This window comes from Podarcis muralis, chromosome 3 (genome assembly GCF_964188315.1).
Source record: "Podarcis muralis chromosome 3, rPodMur119.hap1.1, whole genome shotgun sequence".
NCBI classification, from domain to species: Eukaryota; Metazoa; Chordata; class Lepidosauria; order Squamata; family Lacertidae; genus Podarcis; species Podarcis muralis.
The window spans coordinates 65,712,964-65,732,483 of record NC_135657.1 but is presented as its reverse complement, the minus strand read 5'-3'; the positions used below and the strand labels follow the sequence as shown (position 1 = coordinate 65,732,483).

General features: G+C 40.5%; 1 protein-coding gene and 1 long non-coding RNA gene across 6 annotated transcripts in view; one reads left to right on the top strand and one right to left on the bottom strand.

Moving 5' to 3' along the window:
• Positions 1-19,520, top strand: part of NKAIN2 (sodium/potassium transporting ATPase interacting 2) — a 432,667-nt gene that overhangs the window by 389,485 nt on the left and 23,662 nt on the right. For all 4 annotated transcript variants that reach the window (XM_028723317.2, XM_077926023.1, XM_028723314.2 and 1 more), the window contains one exon: positions 15,334-15,394. In XM_028723317.2, coding sequence (XP_028579150.2) covers positions 15,334-15,394 — 61 coding nt within the window. The remainder of the gene's footprint in view (positions 1-15,333; positions 15,395-19,520) is intronic.
• The window catches only part of LOC114594113 (uncharacterized), an 83,511-nt gene that overhangs the window by 40,886 nt on the left and 23,105 nt on the right, over positions 1-19,520 (bottom strand). The window contains exon 3 of one of the 2 annotated variants that reach the window (XR_003705884.2): positions 6,326-7,502. The exons of the other annotated variant lie outside the window; for it this stretch is intronic. This is a non-coding gene — a long non-coding RNA (uncharacterized LOC114594113). Of the gene's footprint in view, positions 1-6,325; positions 7,503-19,520 lie in introns of those variants that run through there. 2 annotated transcript variants of the gene reach the window in all.

Below are 19,520 nucleotides of genomic sequence, written 5' to 3'. Positions count from 1 at the left end.
CTAGTGCTCCCCATAATATAACCACCAGAGGGCCAAAAAGCCTAATGCTACTTTCCAGACTCACTCCCAGATGTAAGATTGTAACCACTGTAACCCAGGGCCCCCAATTCCCATTCCCTGGAGCTGGTCCTGGAGGATACCATGGTCAGTGATATCAAAAACCAACAAGAGATCAAGAAGCAGGAGCAAGGTCACACTCCCCTTGTCCTGCTCTACAGAGCAACCAAGGCCAGCTCTGTCCCATCACCAGGCCTTGAGACTGGAATGGATCTATGTAATCAGAGCCAGCAAATAATGCTTGCAGTTGCCCACACACACCCCTTTAAAGAAACATTTTTTCCATTACAAAAAAATAAAATAAAATGCAGCTTAAAATCCCCCTCTCTGAAAGAGACAATGCCAATCACTGTAGGCACTCCTGAGCAACATGAGCCATTGGTCTGGCATGAAGTAAGGCAGCACCCTATGTTCTGGGATGCATTCTGTAGCTCCCATAAAATCTCATTATAGCTCAGCGCAGTCAGCCGTTCTAAGACTTTTTTTTTTTTTTGCATGCAAGCCTGTTAGCAATTATTTAGAAGATAATTGCAGAGTAATTAATATGTAAAGGTATTTGAGGTTGTTAGAAGTTATTCTGAGTTGCTTTAATGTGGGTTCCATTAGTGCAAGTTCCTTCCCTCCTGAGATCGTTCAGGATAAGAGAACAGTATCAACCACTTTCCTAATATATTCTCTTATCATAGTTCTCTAATATCAAACTCAGCTGGTAGAGTGCCCAACAGGACCGTAACCAAAATAGCACACAACCACACCCATGAAACAAGGGGGAAGTATCAGCATGCTCGAGTAACAAAAACTCAAAGGGGAGGGGCGTTAAAGTTCAACGGAGACCGAGCATGCTCAGTTGCCTCAAGAAGTCAGCAATAATTCCATAGGGTCAAGGCAATCAATGGAAAAGAGCAACAAGCTGACATCTGATTATGTTTATCACCAATCCCATGGAATATCTCCTTTACCCCACCTCCCATAACATTTTTATACTAGAAATGAAAAGTAAGGGGTTGTGGGGAAAATAGAAGAAAGTTTGCTAAGGAGGAATTTGAAGGAGGTGAGAGAAGTGGGGGACCATATATGTGTACAGGGATGGAGCTGCATGTAGAACTCAAACCTTGTTTCTCTTGTTGTTGGTATCCATCTGTGTCAGGAAAAGAGTGTATTTGGGGGTCACATAGTCACCAACACAAACTCCACATGTTAACTTTGTGCTGTGCAATTATTTCCTTTTAAAACGAAGCAAAAGAATGGCCAAAAGCAGTAAGGCTGAGTAAGTCTCAGCAGAGCATGACTGGTAACAACTATAGGCTAGGATTTACAGAACCTTAACTTCAGAACACAAATGCTAGCCTGATTCTGCAAAACTCCCATATTCAGTATTCAAAGTATACCTTTCAATATATTATGTTAATTTCAACGTAAGCCCATACCAAATACATGTTTATGTTGCAGACTGTTCCTTGATCCATATTTATGTTTAATTAATTACTTCTGCATTTCTGAGTCATGAATGTGTAAACAAACAATTCCCATCTACCTGCAATTTCACAAGAGAAAATCAACTGCAGGGGGTTGGACTAGACAACCCTTTGTGTCTCCTCCAACTTGGTGCCCTCCAGATGTTTTGGACTACAGTTCCCATCATTCCTGGCCTTGGTTATTCTGACTGTTGCTGAAGGAAGTTTCAGCCCAGAACATCTGTAGGACATCAAGTTGGGGAAGGCTCCCCAAAATAAATATGGTACATAGTGACCATGCCCACTGCAAACCAGCCTTTTCATCATTGACCTTGCACAACAATATATTTAAAATCATTTGAAGCCAATATTTTCAATTAAAAGAAGACCATAGGGGAAGTCAAGAGTAGATTCTTTAAATGTGCCTGGATTATTGTTTTTTTGGAAAATTGAGACCCACAAATTATTATGCCTACAAGCCCAAGGGTTTCAGGCTGAATATTACTGATTTAGTCAGCAGCAGAAGAGACTGTCTCAGCTGAAGCAGTTGGTGTTAAATAGGTCTCTGATGTCTGACAGGCTGGGGTCTAATTTTGACTTCCCTGGATCCTCCTAGCTGGCACCTTCCCAGACATCACATTATATTAACAAGGCTCATAAACTGTCAGAAATAACTCGTCCACTTAACTGGCTGGAATGATGCAGATTTTAAGGACATGGCCTTTCCGAGAATTGTCTGTCTTTATAATTTGTCATCTCCACAGCCAGTAATATAGTGTTGCTGGATTCCTCAGCTAAAAGTCTTTGCCACATTAATTTCTCAGGAGACTATGGCCTCTTTTGACCATTTACCCTTAGGGTGTCCTCTCACACCAGACTCTGAGGGTGATGCCCTCCAACAGAACGATTCCACATTATACTTCCTGACAAACAAATTACTGTCTTGTCAGGTATAGTAAGTACCAATGTGATTCTCCATTACATCTTTATAAGTGTCAGAGTCTGTAGATTTCTAAAATAGCTCTTTCTCAAAAGGGCTAACTACACATTGCATGGAAAACAGACCCCATTGGTTTTTTGGTTTTTTAAAATGAAAAGCAACTTGGCGAGAGGTACATGGTGAACAGAGAGTGACAGGGAGGGGAGCTTAATCCTTCTTTGCCCACTCTTCAAAATAATGCCCAGGATGTCTTAGGAATATCCTTACCTAAAGACCTACCTGAGAATTGGTGTCTCCCATTTTTTCTTCAAGTTTAGAAGAATGCTGGAGATGCCATGCTGGTTTTGGTGGCAATTCTTGAAGGATAGCCTCTAAGTGTGCCTTGCCTTGTGGCTGACTTAATTTTGCTTGAGACTACAATGTTCTATGTTCTTTCCTCCTTCTCCCTGAACCTTTCATATACAGTGTGTCCGTTGCCCTTGTCATACCACCATCACAAGCCAATCACAGTAGTACTCTTATTAGAATCACATCAGGATCTTAGACTAAAGCCATCCACCATGGAGGTAGTGTAATGTTAAGTCTGTCATGCAGCTCTAGGTTTCTAAAACTATTAACTGTCACCAGAGCTTTCAAGTGCACTGCTTTTCATCATACTAAAAGGGAATCAGTCATTGCCAAAAAGTCTTCTTCATTTCCTTTCATATGTTAGGATTCATAGTGCTTATTTGATCACATTTGTTCAGCTGACCATGAGTTCAACCACAACCATGTGCATAACCAAGAGGGCTTTTTGAGCGTTCTGTGGGGCAGCCTACCATTGGTAGACTTTAGAAATGGTAGAGGAACAACCCAACCACCACCAGTCAGTGGCAATGACTGAAGCCCTGTGTATGTCACAGTGACCTTGCTTCAAAAATAGCTCCATTTTTGTGTTACTCTCAGAAAGCAGCAAATTAAGTCAAAGGGGGCTGTATGTCCGCATATTTGGTGCTCATCCCATCCCTGCTGTCCACATGTTAACACATTTATCAAACCCTAATTAACATTATTCCCTCATTAACATCTTTCTCATAAAAATTCATATTACAAAATAACAGGCCTACAATGCACATGACACTATATTAAAGGCATGTAATGAATTTGGATGGATTTGTATGTATGGTTGGTATGGGTTAAATTGGTCTTTGAATAACTGAAAATCACAGCTTAGCATATCATACTTCAAAAAACTTTCCTGAAGCAATTTCAGGACACATGAAGTCACAGTCACAACACTACTGAGTCATCTCAGCATATGTCAATTCACTGATTCAAGTCAATTTATGTTGATTTCCAAAAGAAAAATGAAAATAATGACAAGAGTACAATGGATTTTTTTTTAAGGTGTTGCCATTTTCAGTAATGCTTTTGGGGGGGGGGGTTAAGCCATCTTTAAAAAATATACCACTGAAACTTGAATCAGGAGAAGAACTTGTAGGTAACAATGTTCAAACAATTCTTTCTTTCCCTACTCTTGTGGCCACAATGCAAGGCTGTTGTGATTTTAAGATGAAAGAATACTCAAATCTAGGCACCCATCATTCATATGCAAATCTCTCACCATATGCATTTCCTGCAAGTGAAGGAGTTTGTACTCAGCAGAGAGGAGCTTGTCAGAGCTTGTCTTTGTTTACCAGAAAGCTTTGGGGTGTTCTTTTTTTTTGCTGCCATCAGAAATACATCTCTGCAAACAATCACCACTGTCCTCAGAATATGCAGATCTTCTATATCCACAGGCCCTCAAATAAGTACCTAGCATTTATAATCATCAATTTCATCTAATCCAGGTGTTTGCTGGGTGTTTTTTCCTCCTAACGCTAGGCATTTATTTGGAGGGCTGTGAGCAGTAGGTGGTTTTGTCAGATCTGCAGTAGCATAAAGAACCAATTTTTCTTATCCTAATCCTATAGCTGTCTGGGAAAGGTGACACACAGTGAGACATAATGATAAGAAAAGCTCAAGCTGCCCAAGGCGCTCAGATACCAAAGCCGGATGATTAAACTATTCTGTAACATTCCCAGAGTCCCAGGGTGGGGGAGGGAGACGTGAATGGTTACTTCTCCAAAACCACCAGAGAAGAACGGACAGAGACAGGCAATGTCCTCCTTGCCTTCATATTCTTCCATACGTAGAAAGTGGAGCTGGGTGAGTGGGGGAGAACCACCACACTTCTCTGTAATGTGTTTGGAGAACTAAAGGGCACACAGCGCCTACCTGCTCCATTTAGCTAAGCTGGGAATGTGTCAGTATTAAGCACTGACAGCTCTTACGCTCAGCCAGTGCTGGGTAGGGAGAGGAAGGGACAGATGAGAAAGGAAGAGAAGGAATGGCAGCAGTTTCAGCAACTTCCCCTCTCAAGCGGCATCTCAAGCACAGGCCCCAAAATAAGAGGGAAAGATGTTGCTGTCCACATGTAGGGCCAAATGTAGGGGCAGGATGTAAGCCCTTCTGGCTCTACCCCTGACTTCACACATTTCCAGCTGCCCTGTTTGGCTACAGCAACACTTATCAAGCCAGGCAGTTCAGTGGTTTCAGCACCATGGAAAGCTCCAGTAAAGCCTGGATGTGAATGGAGGCCATTTGAATCCCTTCACACAGTCTACCTCTCCCAAGCTCCACACACAGTCCCACCTGAAGAGTGTGGATCATTAAATGACCAACTCCCTGGCCCTAACATGAGTACTTCTCCTCTATTCTGTGACCTCCCACCTAACCTGCTCCCATGGTTGGGCAGGGAGTGGGTGGTATTTGACTCCTCGTGTCTCAATTAAGGCATCCCCAAGGGCCCTGGCTGCGGTTCCACAGTATCCAGAATCTGTTCCAATTCCCAGCCAGTAGTGCAGCAGCCCCAAACCTGATCAGCTTATTCTGAGATTGAAGCTGATGCCACTCCCCAAATATCCATGTGTTTATATGGATATCTTCAAAGAAGCTGCTTTTGTGCAGGGTCCTGGTTGCATAGAATCATTCATGCAGACAGCTATACACACAAAGCCTTTCCATTTGCAGATATCTGCATCAACCCATGAGCATCAGGTGTAGGTCCAAGACCTGTGGTGTAGACCTAAGCTTGGGTGCTGGAGGCAACATCCAAATAGGATAACAGGGCCAGCTGTAGTATTGCCAGTGACTTCAGGGAAGAGGGCAAGTGCAGACTCCTCTGTAGGTTTTAAATACAAACATAAATGAAAATGTGTCAGCAAAGGATACATCTAACATCCTGTAGACTGGGTACCATTACCTCATCTAACAGTGATCTGTGACATTAACTCTGTCCTCACATTTGAAAGTCACATTGAAAATGTTGAGGAGAAAGCAGGGCTATTGTCCCTGACCTCCATTCATTCAGCTGAATATGAGAGTGTTGTATGCATGCTTGGGATCTCTGACCTTGTGCACACCCTCGACTGTATTTCATAACTTCCACTTAACATTCAGGGGACAGAGTCACTAGACGCAATACCCCTCACCCATCCATGTTCTGAGGGTGGGTTTGAAGCTCTAGGATAATGATAGAAAACAATCGTTATTGCATTGTGACTTCCAAATCCCCTTAACACTGATCTAATTCTACTCATATTAATAGAATAATATCTTGTCTCTTTTGTTCTAGTACTGAAAAAAATCAGTATAGTGTGTATTCTCCATGGTAACCCATCAGTCCCAAAAATGAAAATTTTGCATAATTCAGAATTCAGCATATTTCCATCATTATAGATCTGCTTTTGCTTAAAGGATTATTACCCCTATATGACAAAGCTTGCCTTTTTTATTTGGAAAAAAAATTATGTATGAATGAATGAAGTTGATTTAAAATTGGCTAAATTTTATTGAAACTCGTTTATCAGGTATTGTCATATACTACATGTCAGCTGTCAAATAATTACTCTGCATGTCAAATACAGTCAAGCACTGACTGCTACCTGGCAGATATTGTCAAAACTACTGCTTCATGCTGGTTGTCCAATACTGTTAAGTGTTCATTGCTCCGTGTCAGAGTACCAACAGTAGCTGGTGTATTAGATACTGTAACATGTTGGCATAAGAACATAAGAGGCCTGCTGGGTCAGGCCACAATGGCCCATCTAGTAAAGCTTCCTGTTCTCACAGTTGCAAACCAGGTGGACACATGGGAAGTCCTATATTATGTTGTAAATACAGATACAGAACAACAAATGTTCAGGGAGTATTTGGAAACTGCCTGCCAACATTTTCAGAGGACTCATTTAAATTCTGATTTCTCATAGAACAGGGAGTGTCCTGAGGAATAGCTCAGATGGTAAGAGCATGGGACTCTTAATCTCTGGGTCATTGGTTTGAGCTGGTTCTAGTGTTGGGCACTACAGGCAGTTAGACTAGGTGATCCATTCCAGCTCTACAGTTCTTTAAGTCTATATATTTAATGGTTTTAAGGATGCGTTGATTTATGTTTTGTTGTGTCTTGCATTGTTGTAAGCTCACTTGTGGGCCCTTCGAGACAAGGTATAAACATTATTGAAAACCACACATTTTATAAAGATGGAAGAGTAGTGCTGAGGCGACTCCTTGCAGAGATTGTTGTGCTCTTCCATGTCTTCTCAAGCATGTCATTATGTGAGTTTTCAAAAGAAGCAGCATCACTATGCTTTTGCTAGACTAACAAGCAGATGATGAGAAACAGAAAAACTATCACCATGCCCTGCCTTACTGTACACTTCAATACAAAGCCATAGAATAGTTTTGTGGTGCTTTTTAGTTTGGTGTTTTATTTTTGGTTGGGCTTCTTTTTTCCTTGGAATCAAAGAATGGTTATTAAAGGAGATAAACATTATTCATCTTCACAGAAAGCAAAAGCCTGTTTCTGCTTCCAGATTCTCCAAGTCATTCATCTTCATTTTCACAGCTTCCTCTTCCTCGCCTCCTTCATCTAACCTCCGTGGTCTGTTCAGCTTCTGTTTTCTTCCTTGCCCCAATACTTTGGGCTTGACTGTCCGGCTTAATAAAGTTACTTCCTTTTGATGATCAATCTACTGTTTGAGTATTAAAAGGAAATAAGAGCATATATAAGAATTATGTGCTTTCATAGAGAGTCTCTCCCTAAATCCAACGGTGTTCTCAGTGTATGAAAACAATTTGTCTCCATAAAGAGGGTCAGGGGAAGTAGTGAGACAGTATTTTGATAAATATTGATTTTGCTTTAGTATGATCATAGCACTTGATGACCTTGGGAACTCCAGAAGTATACTCATAGACTAGAATCAAGAAAACTTTTAGCTTCCAAAACACTGTAAGATTAGATGGCTTAAGAAACATTATTTCAGATTTTCATAATCTTCTATTATTGTGTAATGTTTATATGGCATAAATCTAAGTGGGACAGAATATCAATTTCTAGTTATTGCATTTGCTTTTTTTCTTTGGGTGTTCCCTCCACACAATTGTAATCATATGGAGAGGAAGGAACTGTGACAACTGGCCCCACCTGTACTGTCACATCCCAATGTGTCTCACTCTTCATGTGTTTGAGGGGGGATGTCTGAAGAGGAACCTCTTGAATATACATAGGCTCCCCCACTATATGGTCTAGAACTCTATAATTATGTGGAATGAGTGCCTGAAGAGGGTTTTCATGAAAATGGCCCATCCCCATCAAATCCTTGCCATTTGAATACTGAACACTGTCCATCTATATTGGGTGGGGGGATCATGCATACTCACAGTGGGTCAATGTGTTAATTGCAAAGTGGGCTCTAGTCCATGAAAGTTTATCCCGGAAATCATTATCCTTTTGGGCCCACGGACTTACATGGATTTTCTTAGTGAGTTCTGTACCTGCCACCAACACCCCTCTGATCACTTCTCTCCTGCCTCACCCAGATCAGAGACAAAAAGGGGGAAAGTACACACACAAAGTTTGTTTTCCAGAGGATCTGGATAGGCGTTGAATCCAGCAGAATTAAGATGAGCCTTGAAAAGCAGATAGGTTGTAAAGGGGAAGGGGAAAGGAGTTTCATTCTTCCAATTTTATCCTTATATCCTTATCAATGTACTTTCAAAGGGCATAAAAGATCATCATCCTTATCACCTTGTATGGGGAAGCAGCAGAAATTGGGGGAAGGAGCTCAGAGGCTTTGTGGACACCAAAGAAAACCTCAAGGGCGCCATTGCACCCACAGACACCACATTGGCGACTGCTGGCTTATTCCACAATAAATGTGTTACACTTTAGTGTCACAAAACTGTTGTTTTTTCTACCATTGACTAAAGCTGCATACATTCTTTCCCTCAATGAACTCTAGACATTGTAGTTTACCCCTCACAGAATTACAATTCCCAGTAACCCTTAATAAACTACAGTGTCCAGAATTGTGGAGTTTTTTTGGGGGGGGTGCTTCAAATGTGTTTTAAAGGTAGAGTGTTTACACAGCCTAAACATGCTATCCTCCTGAGTTTCTGTTGAGTAGTTTGAGAAGTAACAGTAGGGGAAGGGATGCTTAACCATTAGGACTTCACTATCAGTGGCATATGCACTCTGGTTCATAGTCTGAGTTGTTTTAAGGGAGTGGATGCCATAGGGCACTTCTTGAACTGTTTCTGGGAGATTTTTCACACATTTAAGGTGTGCATCAGGTCAGTATACAAGTATAAACCTATAAATGATCCACAAATGGGGCAACAATCATGTGTTTGCAAAGAGATGTATCATACATCATATTATATCATACAAGTACTAAGTAGCTAAGATTAGCTAAAACTCTTTGTAAAGTGTGTGTGCATGTTTGTATGTATGTATTAGAAAATGAGAAATTGTTCAGTGCCTCTGAATGGTTTGTGATACCTCTGGACCAGGCTGCAATCCTAACCCCAACTCATCTGGAAGATAGCCCCACTGGATTCAATAAGACTTGTATTTGAGTACACATTGTTAGGTTTTTATTTTACTTGATCTCCATAACATCTGAATTCTCTCAAAGCTGGGGAGCTATGGATTGACTCTAGGCAGTATGCCTTCTTCCAGCTCTTCTAATCATTGCATTCTCCACAAAAGGAGCAGAGGTTTCAGGAAAGTTCTCAAAGGGCCGAAGTGTTTCCATGGCAGCATTTCTATCTTTAGGGTAATTCTCTTAAGGCAGAGATAGGGTCCTTCTCTCCATCATCCCCCAAAGACTCATTATCTCCTTTCTAATGGTGACTTTTTAAAAAATCAGACTCAGAACCTAAAAGGTAACTCAAGGCTGGTGGCATAATACACATACACACAAAAGTTGAGGTGTGTTTTCCTGAAATACACTTCCTCATTGAAAACACTATAAATCTGGTTGTATCAGATTCACACACACACAGCTGACCTGTCATTGCTTCTCCTTTCTATGCATAAACACTATTGGGAAGCAATTGAATGCCTATCCCTATGTGTGAACTAATAACCAATTATTGGAGAAAATAGAGTTGCAGATGTGAACTTTAACCAAAACTTGATTTAAAAATCAAGTTTAAATACTGGGGACACCTGTACAGAAGTGGTTTGCTGGGTGGGGCAGAACCCCTATGCTAGCTCCTAGCAGGTGGTTCAGTGTTGCTTACCAGGAGGGAGGGACAATATAGCAAGGAGGTCAGTGTGGTGCACATGCACCAGCAGAGCCAACCCAGCACACCTGTCATGCACTTGAACCAGACTAACCTCCCTGCTACTTTGTGTCTCCCAATCAACAATGGTGATCCACCGGCCGTGAAGCTAGTGGAGTGACTCCATCTCACTCAGTGAGCCACTTCTGGGTTTGTTTCATGACTCTGCAAATCCCAGCAGAAACCAACGTCCATGTGAACATAGGAGAATGTTCACTGGTAAAAAAATGTAAGAGTGAAAATTTAATGAAAATTCTCTTAATCTTTCACTTGCTGCTTACCACTTGTTTGAAGCTTCTTCTCCCTTTGAACTGCAACTTCAATATGATTTTTGCTTAAATGGGTTCTTTGTAAGACAGGAATTACTAAATATTTGGGCTTGGTTGCCTAAATAATGAGAAACTGTAGTCAGCATGACACATACACCACAACCCTAAACCCACTGCAACCACACACGCATGCATGTACACATGACAACCACACATACATGCACACATTCACTTTCCCCCTTCTGCTTGAAAAATATGTGTTTGCTCCCCGCCCCCAGGTTGATCTTCTTGGAGACTGCAGCTGGGGAGGCAAGAGTTAACCTGCACTCAGCAACTGCAAGGAAGATCACACACAGCCTATGCAACAACTACATCATTAGAGAACTTTCCAGAGAGGGGTGGGGTCACATCCAGAAAGATAAAAGTCAAGCCTTATTCCCCAGTTGCAACCCTCAAAATTGTTATTAGGCTTCATTTTTAGTTTTAGTTTTGTAATAAAAAAAAACCTCCCATCTTACATTAGCTCTAATATTTAGAGAAGAGAACGCATTCTAGTTGAAAAAGGTATGTTGTTAATCAGTAAGATTGCCTCCTGAAATTTATTTAATGAGTTTTTGCAATACTTAAGGGGATGCAACTGGAAACAATTAAAAGATCAGTGGTATGTACAATTTGTGCTACAGTACATTTGCTATGCGGTATGTGGGCGAAGGTTAGTTAAGAAGATATTAACTTTTGACATTTTAGCAACAGGCGTGTGGCAAACTCTGTTAATAAGAACATCCTCATCCCTGTAATTTTAGACCACTTTGGGAACTGTTGAGCTGTAAGTGTGATCCGTTGATTTGCAAAAATAAATCAAAGAGCCAGGACTTGCACATGTGTGGGTTAAACAGCCCTTCAACTTTTGGTCACGTTAAGTAAAGGCTATAATAGCTCAATGAGGCAAAGACGGCCTGCTGACAATCACAGAAGCTTTCACTGTTCTTTGCTACAGTGCATGTTAGCTCCTGCAGTGAATTCTCATCCCTGCTAGTGTGAAAGCCTCCCAGCAGAGCCTCATGACAGATGTGAAATAAATGTGGGATTTAGCTCTGATGTAACATAGAATTGTAGGTAAGATACAACCAGGACCATAAATGCTATTTTTTAAGGACAATGTCCCACATATCAGCAGGTCTGCATTTTTGGACTTGTGTAAATGAGATGGGCACTACCTGAAAGGGAAGATTATAGTATCTGAGAAACCTGCAGCTTTTCACCTGGAAGCTAACCCCCCCCCCCCAAAAAAGGTTCATTTTTTTCATGAGAAGTAGTGCCATTTTCTTTTTTTTGAGGGAGTCATTTGGGTCTTTACAAAGAGTAGCACCTGTGGGAAGATTTGGATTGCGGCCAAGGGGATCAAAACTCTGTCCATATGCCTTGGGAGAGGGTGAGTCTGCGGTCGGAAACAGAACAGGGGAAGTGTGTGGTTTTTTTAAAAAAAAAAATACCTGCCTGCTATGCATGTTTGTTATTTACTTTCAGTGTCAGGAATCCAAACAGATCACAAAGCCTTGTGCATTCCCTTTAAGCCACCCTGCCAATACCATCATGCTGCTATACAAATACGTGGTGCAACCACATTAGGAATACTGTGTACAGTTCTGGTTGCCTCGCCTCAAAAATGATATTATAGAGTTGTAAAAAGTTTAGACAAGGGTAACCAGAAGGCTCAAGGGGGTGGATCAACTGCAGTGAAGCAGAGCACCTCCGTAGCAACTCCCACAAGGTGAAGCCACTTCTGCTATTGAAGCTCATCTAAGGAGCATTGTGAGATAAGCTGCAGGCAGGAAGGGTTTGGGATTCCCATTCATGTGCCCCTTTTGTTCTAAAAATTGTCCCCTGGATGTATACATGATTGGACAGAGCTGGGCATGAACAAAGGGGTTTGCTGTCTTCACATCTAAACTGGCCTTCAGTTTTGACCTATTTTTAAGCCACATTTCCATACCTGCTCCCACCATCTGTTGGGCATATTGATAGGGAACAATAATTACTTAATGGCAATGTTGTGTCTGTAATCAGATTGGCATGAAGAGATCTCTGAAAGTAGGTTTTATCTTAGCAAGACAACCTACTGTAACACAAATGTACTATTGCATTTCATGCCTCAGAAGTGATTGAATCAATAATTGCATCACCCAAGAACTGGAATAAATTATTCATGCTAGCCATTTTGGATATTAACATACAAGGCAGGTGGAGACCTTGTGTAATCCTGATCCTTGTTCAGATGCATATTATGTTAAAGTTGTCTACTCTTTGGCTATTAATGAACTAACATATACTGTACAGAGTTTGTGAAAATGTGACTCATCATTTTAGTTTTTTACTATATTTCCTTCCCATTCTTTTCTTTACTATTGCCTGATATCTTTACCTGTCAGATGTGATCATACACCTTTTAACACGCTTTTTTTTAGCATGGGAATTGTGGTAAATTTCAGGTCTGCTAAGTGCTCACTGTATTAGCTGAATCCAGGTAATATAATAAATAAATAATTCCTAAAACTGTACAGCAGAATTTCTCACATTTTTCAGCCTAGTGAGCTTGGGGATGTCTCCCACCACTTTTCACTGCACAACTGTGCTAATTTAGCACTCTTGCCAATGGCTATGTTAGAAAGATGTGAACATTTTCTGCGCAATGGCCAAAAGGTCAGAAAGTGCCATTGCTTTGCCGACCAGCCTCTATACACCCATCTAGGGCTGATCACCAGCTGAGAAATGGCAATGAAGAGGATGCTTCAGTGAGCAATTATAATTGGATCTATTTTGAGGCATGCTTGACAAGCTGTGCTGAGCCACAGCAGTGAGTCTCCTTATGCTGGTTGGGAAGTTCTGTTCTACAGAACTCAGCTGGTGACTATGTTCAAAATGTGACTCTGCTATCATACACCATTAAAATGAGCAGCCCTAGCTAGTAGCTGCAATATCCATGCAGGGCTCCAAAAGAGCAGGGATGTCCCATCCTGATGTGAGGAACAGCTTGGTCTGCACATCCACCTTGCTCATATGAAGTCTTCCAAGCATCAAAGAGAATAGAAGCTCTGTTTGTAGAGCCCGCCGTTTTAACATTTAGGCCCTATTGAGCTTTGAATCGTTGTCAGCATTATAAAGTGTTGAAGAAAACATATCCTGTAGTACTAGTTTTAGTAGAAATAAATGCAGGTGCAGAGAATCAAGTGATAGGAAGTTCTTCTGATCTCAGTAATATCAAAGGAAAGATCAAAATGGCCGTTGATTTATAAGGAACAATTTTCCCTGATGCAATATGTGAAGCAGAATCATATAATTCTACCAAATTTTGTTGGGTGAGAAAACAGCAGCTCTTAATTTCACCCCTTACTTTTTACCAGCACTTGGGAAATGTTTGCACATAGCTTTGGTTGTCCATCTACACAAGGAGGAGGAGATTGTGAGCCTGAAGGTTTTCTCACACTCCACTGCATTGATAGCCTACAATAATGATCATAATAATCATCATAATAATCATCATAATAATTTATACCCCGCCCATCTGGCTGGGTCAGATCATGTGCAAAACAGCCAACATGATGCTCTCCAGAAGCTTTGGACTCCAGCTCCCATCATCTCCAGCCTATAGTCAGGAATTATGGGGACTGGAGTCCCCAGCAACTGGAAGACACCAGGGTGACTACCAGTACCTCCCTTTGGCACGATTCCCAAAGGGAATGTGCTGGAGCAACTGTCACAGGCTTCTATTTGAAATTCCTTGATACTACTAATGATGAGCCACACAGCCCAATTTCTTCACCATTTGGAGAACTTCAAGATTTTAGATGTTGCTTTTTTATTCTTCAGTGAACATATATTCCTCGACTATAGAACCTAATGAATATTATGTATGTTACGCCTCTGCTCAATAATCTGTAGTGACTGCTAATTTGTTTCTGGGCAGTTTTACTGTTAGTATATCCAGCTTAAGACAAGCTAACTTGCCCCATACATGCCTAGCCAACTGCTTCTACCTGTGGATCTTACACTTGGTGAAGTGCCATATGATGTTTGTTCTGCATCTGTTGGTCATTTATTGTGGCAGCATCTTCTTTGTTTCAGCTAGCCTATTCATGCACAAAATTTTGTTATGTATACTTGTTTTTAATGTTTGCCGATTTTATTTTTACTGTTGATAATTGTTGTATGTATTTTTAGAGGGTTCTTTTAATTAAGTGGTTTATAGTTCTTTCTTAAACAAACATTTTTAAGTATTCAAAGCAATTCACACGCTTCATTTCGGTAACCCTATTACAGTATCAGCATTTTACAAATGGCAGAGGGGCTGACACTGCTGAGTTGGGTGGCTGGCCCAAGACTTGGCTCATTCAGCAGTATTGTTTTTCCTTTGCCACTTTAATGTTTTGTTGTGGGTTGTTTTTTTTAAGATTCTTTGGCAGCTTGGCATTTCCTCCGCCCCTCTTCTTTTCTGGAATATGCAGCCATGCAGATACTTATAAAAAGATGGGGCAGATCTCAACACAACGAGGCCATTCACTCATTCATTATATGCACGTGGCTATGATGCTATTGTCTCCGGATTCAGGCTCGCAGGAGTGTCATGGATTAGTATTGTTAGGGTGCATTTTTTACAATGTGAAAAAGCCTTCACTGGGAAAGTGGGCGGTATTACTGTATACTGATTTTCTATATGAATTTCATTTCTGAGTGAAAGGGAAAAAATGAGTGAATTCTTAAAAGAATTTTCCAGCATCGCAGTACACCAGTGCAGCCATTATGGATATTTATCACTGCAGCAAATGTATAATTATGTTAAAGTATTGCAATTTTCATAGCAAAAATAAATAAATGCAGGGAAGATTGTTTTTGTCTTATAAGCGCACACCATTGTTGAGAATTCCAGCCACTTTTACTGTATATCTAATTCTGTTCCCTTTTGTTTAAGCTGGCAGGATTCATCTACGCCTGTTATGTTGTGAAATGTATCACCGAAGAAGAGGACAGCTGTAAGTAATAAAGGTTTATTACATGCCAGTTGAAACTATTTTTTATATCATCCATCTCACTCATCCATCCCACTCCAATATCATTCTGAATACTTGGTCATACTGTAAAATGAGAAATGGGTTGGGGGCAGGGGGTAGAATATTTGAACTTAGGCCATGACAGTTCGGAGCAAATGGTGGAAATGGTAAAATGCAGCTACAGAAAATAATTACTTTCTGAAATGAAACACTACAAAACAAAACTTCCTCTGGAAAATACTTCACAAAGATCATATTTCTTGCTTCTCACCCATCTTAATTCTTGCCCTACTAATGTGTGGGTAAAGTTCTTGTAAGGTGACTATTCAGATTTGTTGTAGCAGTTTTGGCAAGAATAGAATGCAACAGTTTCATTTCAAACTTGTTAGTTCATGTTTCTTCCAATCAAAAATAGTCAAGGAAAGGGGTTAAATGCTTGGAGTTTCTCCTGGTTTGTTGTGTCTGAAAAACCCTGTTGAGTGGAATGAAGTACATAAACATAATGCAGTAACTTTAGCTTATATTCCTATAATCTTGCTTTTTACCTAATCACTTCTATTGTTTTGCTTCAGTTTGCTATCAATATCAATCAATTAATCTTTATTTGCATTTTCACTGACCAGCATTTTCACTGACCAGTTTCTCCTGTATATATGAGCATATATCAATAGAGAAACTTTATAAATAAATGTAAATATCATAGCCAGACAAAAACATAGCTGCCACAGAAATAAAAAATACACTTCCTATTAAGAACAGTTTACTCACTCCTTTCTGATAATATTTGTGTCAGTCTAGCAAACTCATGCTGGTGAGGAACAAACTGCAACCCCTTGCTTATGTCTGAACCAGATATTGTGATTCATTTAGCTCAAACATATGATGATCAGTAACTCCCAAACAAACCTTGGCTTATCTCTGTGGAGTGAAACAAAGCACATCCCCTCTTTCAGACACAACACCAAGCCAGTGATTATGGTTTGCTTCTCTGCAGCACAAATGGGTTGGCTTGTGTATGATATACCAGGAGTGGAGAACCTTTGGCCCTCTAGATGTTCCTGAACTACAACTCCCAACAGCCCTAGTAAGCATGCCCAATGATCATGGATGATGGGAGTTATAGTTCAGCAACTTCATGAGCTGGTTTACTGTGACCTCCAAATGTGGCCAATCACACAGGGGTCAAGAAAGAGGAAGTTCCATGTTCTCTCCCCCTCCCCAATATTTATACCTGTCTTGTTTCCCAACCTCTGCCAGAAGCAGCCATGTATGTGGAGCACAATGTAATGATGTCATGATACAGATAAGTATTCCTAAATGTTGTAGGAAAAGCACAGGGGTGGAACTGCCATGGAACTGCCATTTTCAGCAGCAGTCTGCTGAAGAGGTCATCTAGCTATATTCTGAATACATAAAAATTCAGTTTAGAATATTTCAGTAACCACATGTGTAGTTCAACACTCTGAAATTGCACTAATTTCAGCAGGAGAAATTTAAGAACTAGCTGGATTTAACCACATGTGGTTTTCTCATTATCAAACCAAAATTCTTTCCCTGTTGTCATTAAAATAATTAAAAATGTGAGATTAAAGGAAAATGCATGAAATTTGGGGACAGAATACATGCATATCTTATGGCCAGAGGGGTGATAGAAAAGCAATGCAGGAGGGTGTCTAGATGTGTTGGCATCATCTGCCAGAGCACCATGCTAATCCATGGGTCCTACTTGCTCTGGAGTCAGTGAGGTAATAATGGGGCTTTCAAGTTTGTTTGTGATAAATTAGAGTAGAGGAAGCCAGAGAATAAAGAAAATGGACAAGCCAAGTCTGGGTGCTTCTTTCTTTTTGATGGGAACCCTACTTCATGCTAGTAGTTTAAACACCAGCACTTCTTTACAAGGTTGTTTGGATTTGAAATTAAAATTTAAAAGGTTGCATTTTAGCTGGCTGAAGATGTTTTGTTGAAGTTCAATGCATTGTGCAAGTTGAACCTATGCAGTCAGAAGTAAGCATCACTGTTGAGCTTATTTAAAAAAAAAACCCCAATGCATAGGATTGCAGACATCTCATCCCAATAAATTAGATATTGTGTTATGTACTGTAGCTGCTTTCTCTGTGTATGATAAGGGAATAACACATCCAACTTCATTTTTAGACTTTCCTTAGAATATGGCTATGAGGAGAAGCTTTCATGATGTATTCCTGAACTTCAAAATTTATCACTACACCACTGCTTAAGGCTGCTCTTTTCCTCTCTCACATTTTACATGCAGCCTAGGGTTTGCTATGAGGAAATTCACTCTCAACAGTAGTTCAGGGTCTGACATAAAACATCGTGTTTTAATGATCAGAGAATGTGCCAGTGTGTGCAGTCTGAATTGATTTGCCTGTCTGTTCAGTTGTTTACGTCCTGACGTCCTGACTTAAAGGTGTAGGGCAAGTAATCAACATGCTTTCAATTATTGCTATCCATATGGATAATATTTCAATAGATCTACTGATCAGGGGTATGACTTGTCTGGGCACCATCCTGCATGTCTGCCATGAGAATGATGTTTGCCAGTTTCAATCTCTTGGTTACCTTCATTTTCCTATAAAAATTCGATGATGTGGAGCTCCTGGTGTCCAGAACATACCCAAATAGTACATTAAATATAGTGGTCTGTGCTTGTTCAAAAAGTTTACATTCCATGGCTAATTTGTGGCCCTCCAGATATTGTTGGGCTATAGCTCCCATCATCACTGACCACCTTTTCTGGGTCTGGTGAGAATTAGAATCCAACAACAGGATTACAGGTTAGCCACACCTGCTATAGAACTTCTAAGGGAACTTTTTATTTATTTTACATAGCAGGTTAGGGAAATTCCTATTCTCACCAGGTAATCACAAATTCTGCAACATCAATATACGGGTCTAGCACTTAAATTATCATTTTAAGGGCTACTCTTTCCAAACAATCCCCTAAATCTCACTAGGAAGTGTTTGTGGAAACCTGAGATACTTGGGTAGAACAAAAGCTACATGAGCCAAAACTAAAAAACACAACAGCAACTGTAAGTTTTAAGGCAGCAGTGGGAAATTTGATCCAGCTAGTGGGCTGGATCCATAACTGCCCCACCCTCCATGGCCCACTTTGACAGGGCCATGGAAAAGGCTGCCAAATTCAAAAAGCACTGGATCAACTGGAAATACTCAGTAGTGGACTGAGAGTGAACCCCCACTTACTCCTTTTTGCATGGTCCTGTGGGCTGACCCATCCCAATCCCATGCCTGGTGTCAGATGATGTCACGAGATGGACAGGCAGGCATGTTTTAGCCAAAACATGCCATGGGGCAAATGTGGAGGCCTGGTAGCCACAGGACACAGGTTCCCCGGTACTATTTTAAGGGTTAGGGTTAGGATTCAATTGAGTAGATGCACAGAAGGGAGGGTCATGGAAAGTGGATGGAAAATAGCAAAGGTGAGCCAAGGTATCAAAATAGGATATAAATCTCTATGAGAAATTCTGTGGAAGTAATAATGGGGTAGAGATAAGAGACCCATTAAGGGAATAGGAAACCAAGGTCTGTGTTGCCCCAGTCCCTTTCTCTCTGCATCACTCTCTGCAGATATTGATATCGTAAAGCATTTGTCTTCCTAAAGTCATTGGCATTATTAGCTGCAGCAATTTAAAACCACTAAAATGTCAACACCTATCTTTCCTGGCTGGGATATAATCTTTCCCAAGCATCTTGTTTGTGTGTGTGTGTTTTTGGAAATCTTATTAGAGCTACATTTTCTTAAAATTGCACAGTAATTCTATTACTTTGAAATATTCATTTAATCAGTTTAAACTCTCTAGCAATTTGACTCCTCTAGTACAAGCTTTATGTCAGGAATTTCCAACAATTCAATATGTTTTTTTGAAAACATCATTAAATATTTAGTTACTTAGTGAAAAGCTCTCGAGGGTCATCAATAAAACAGCAGCCTTGTGGGATTTGTAGGTTACATGAAATTAAAAGAAGAGACTTACTATTTCACTGAATTCCTTCCCTCTGGGCTCTACTCTGCCTGAGGAAGAAGGGCTGATGCAAACCGGGCATTCAGAAGACACTGCCATGACTG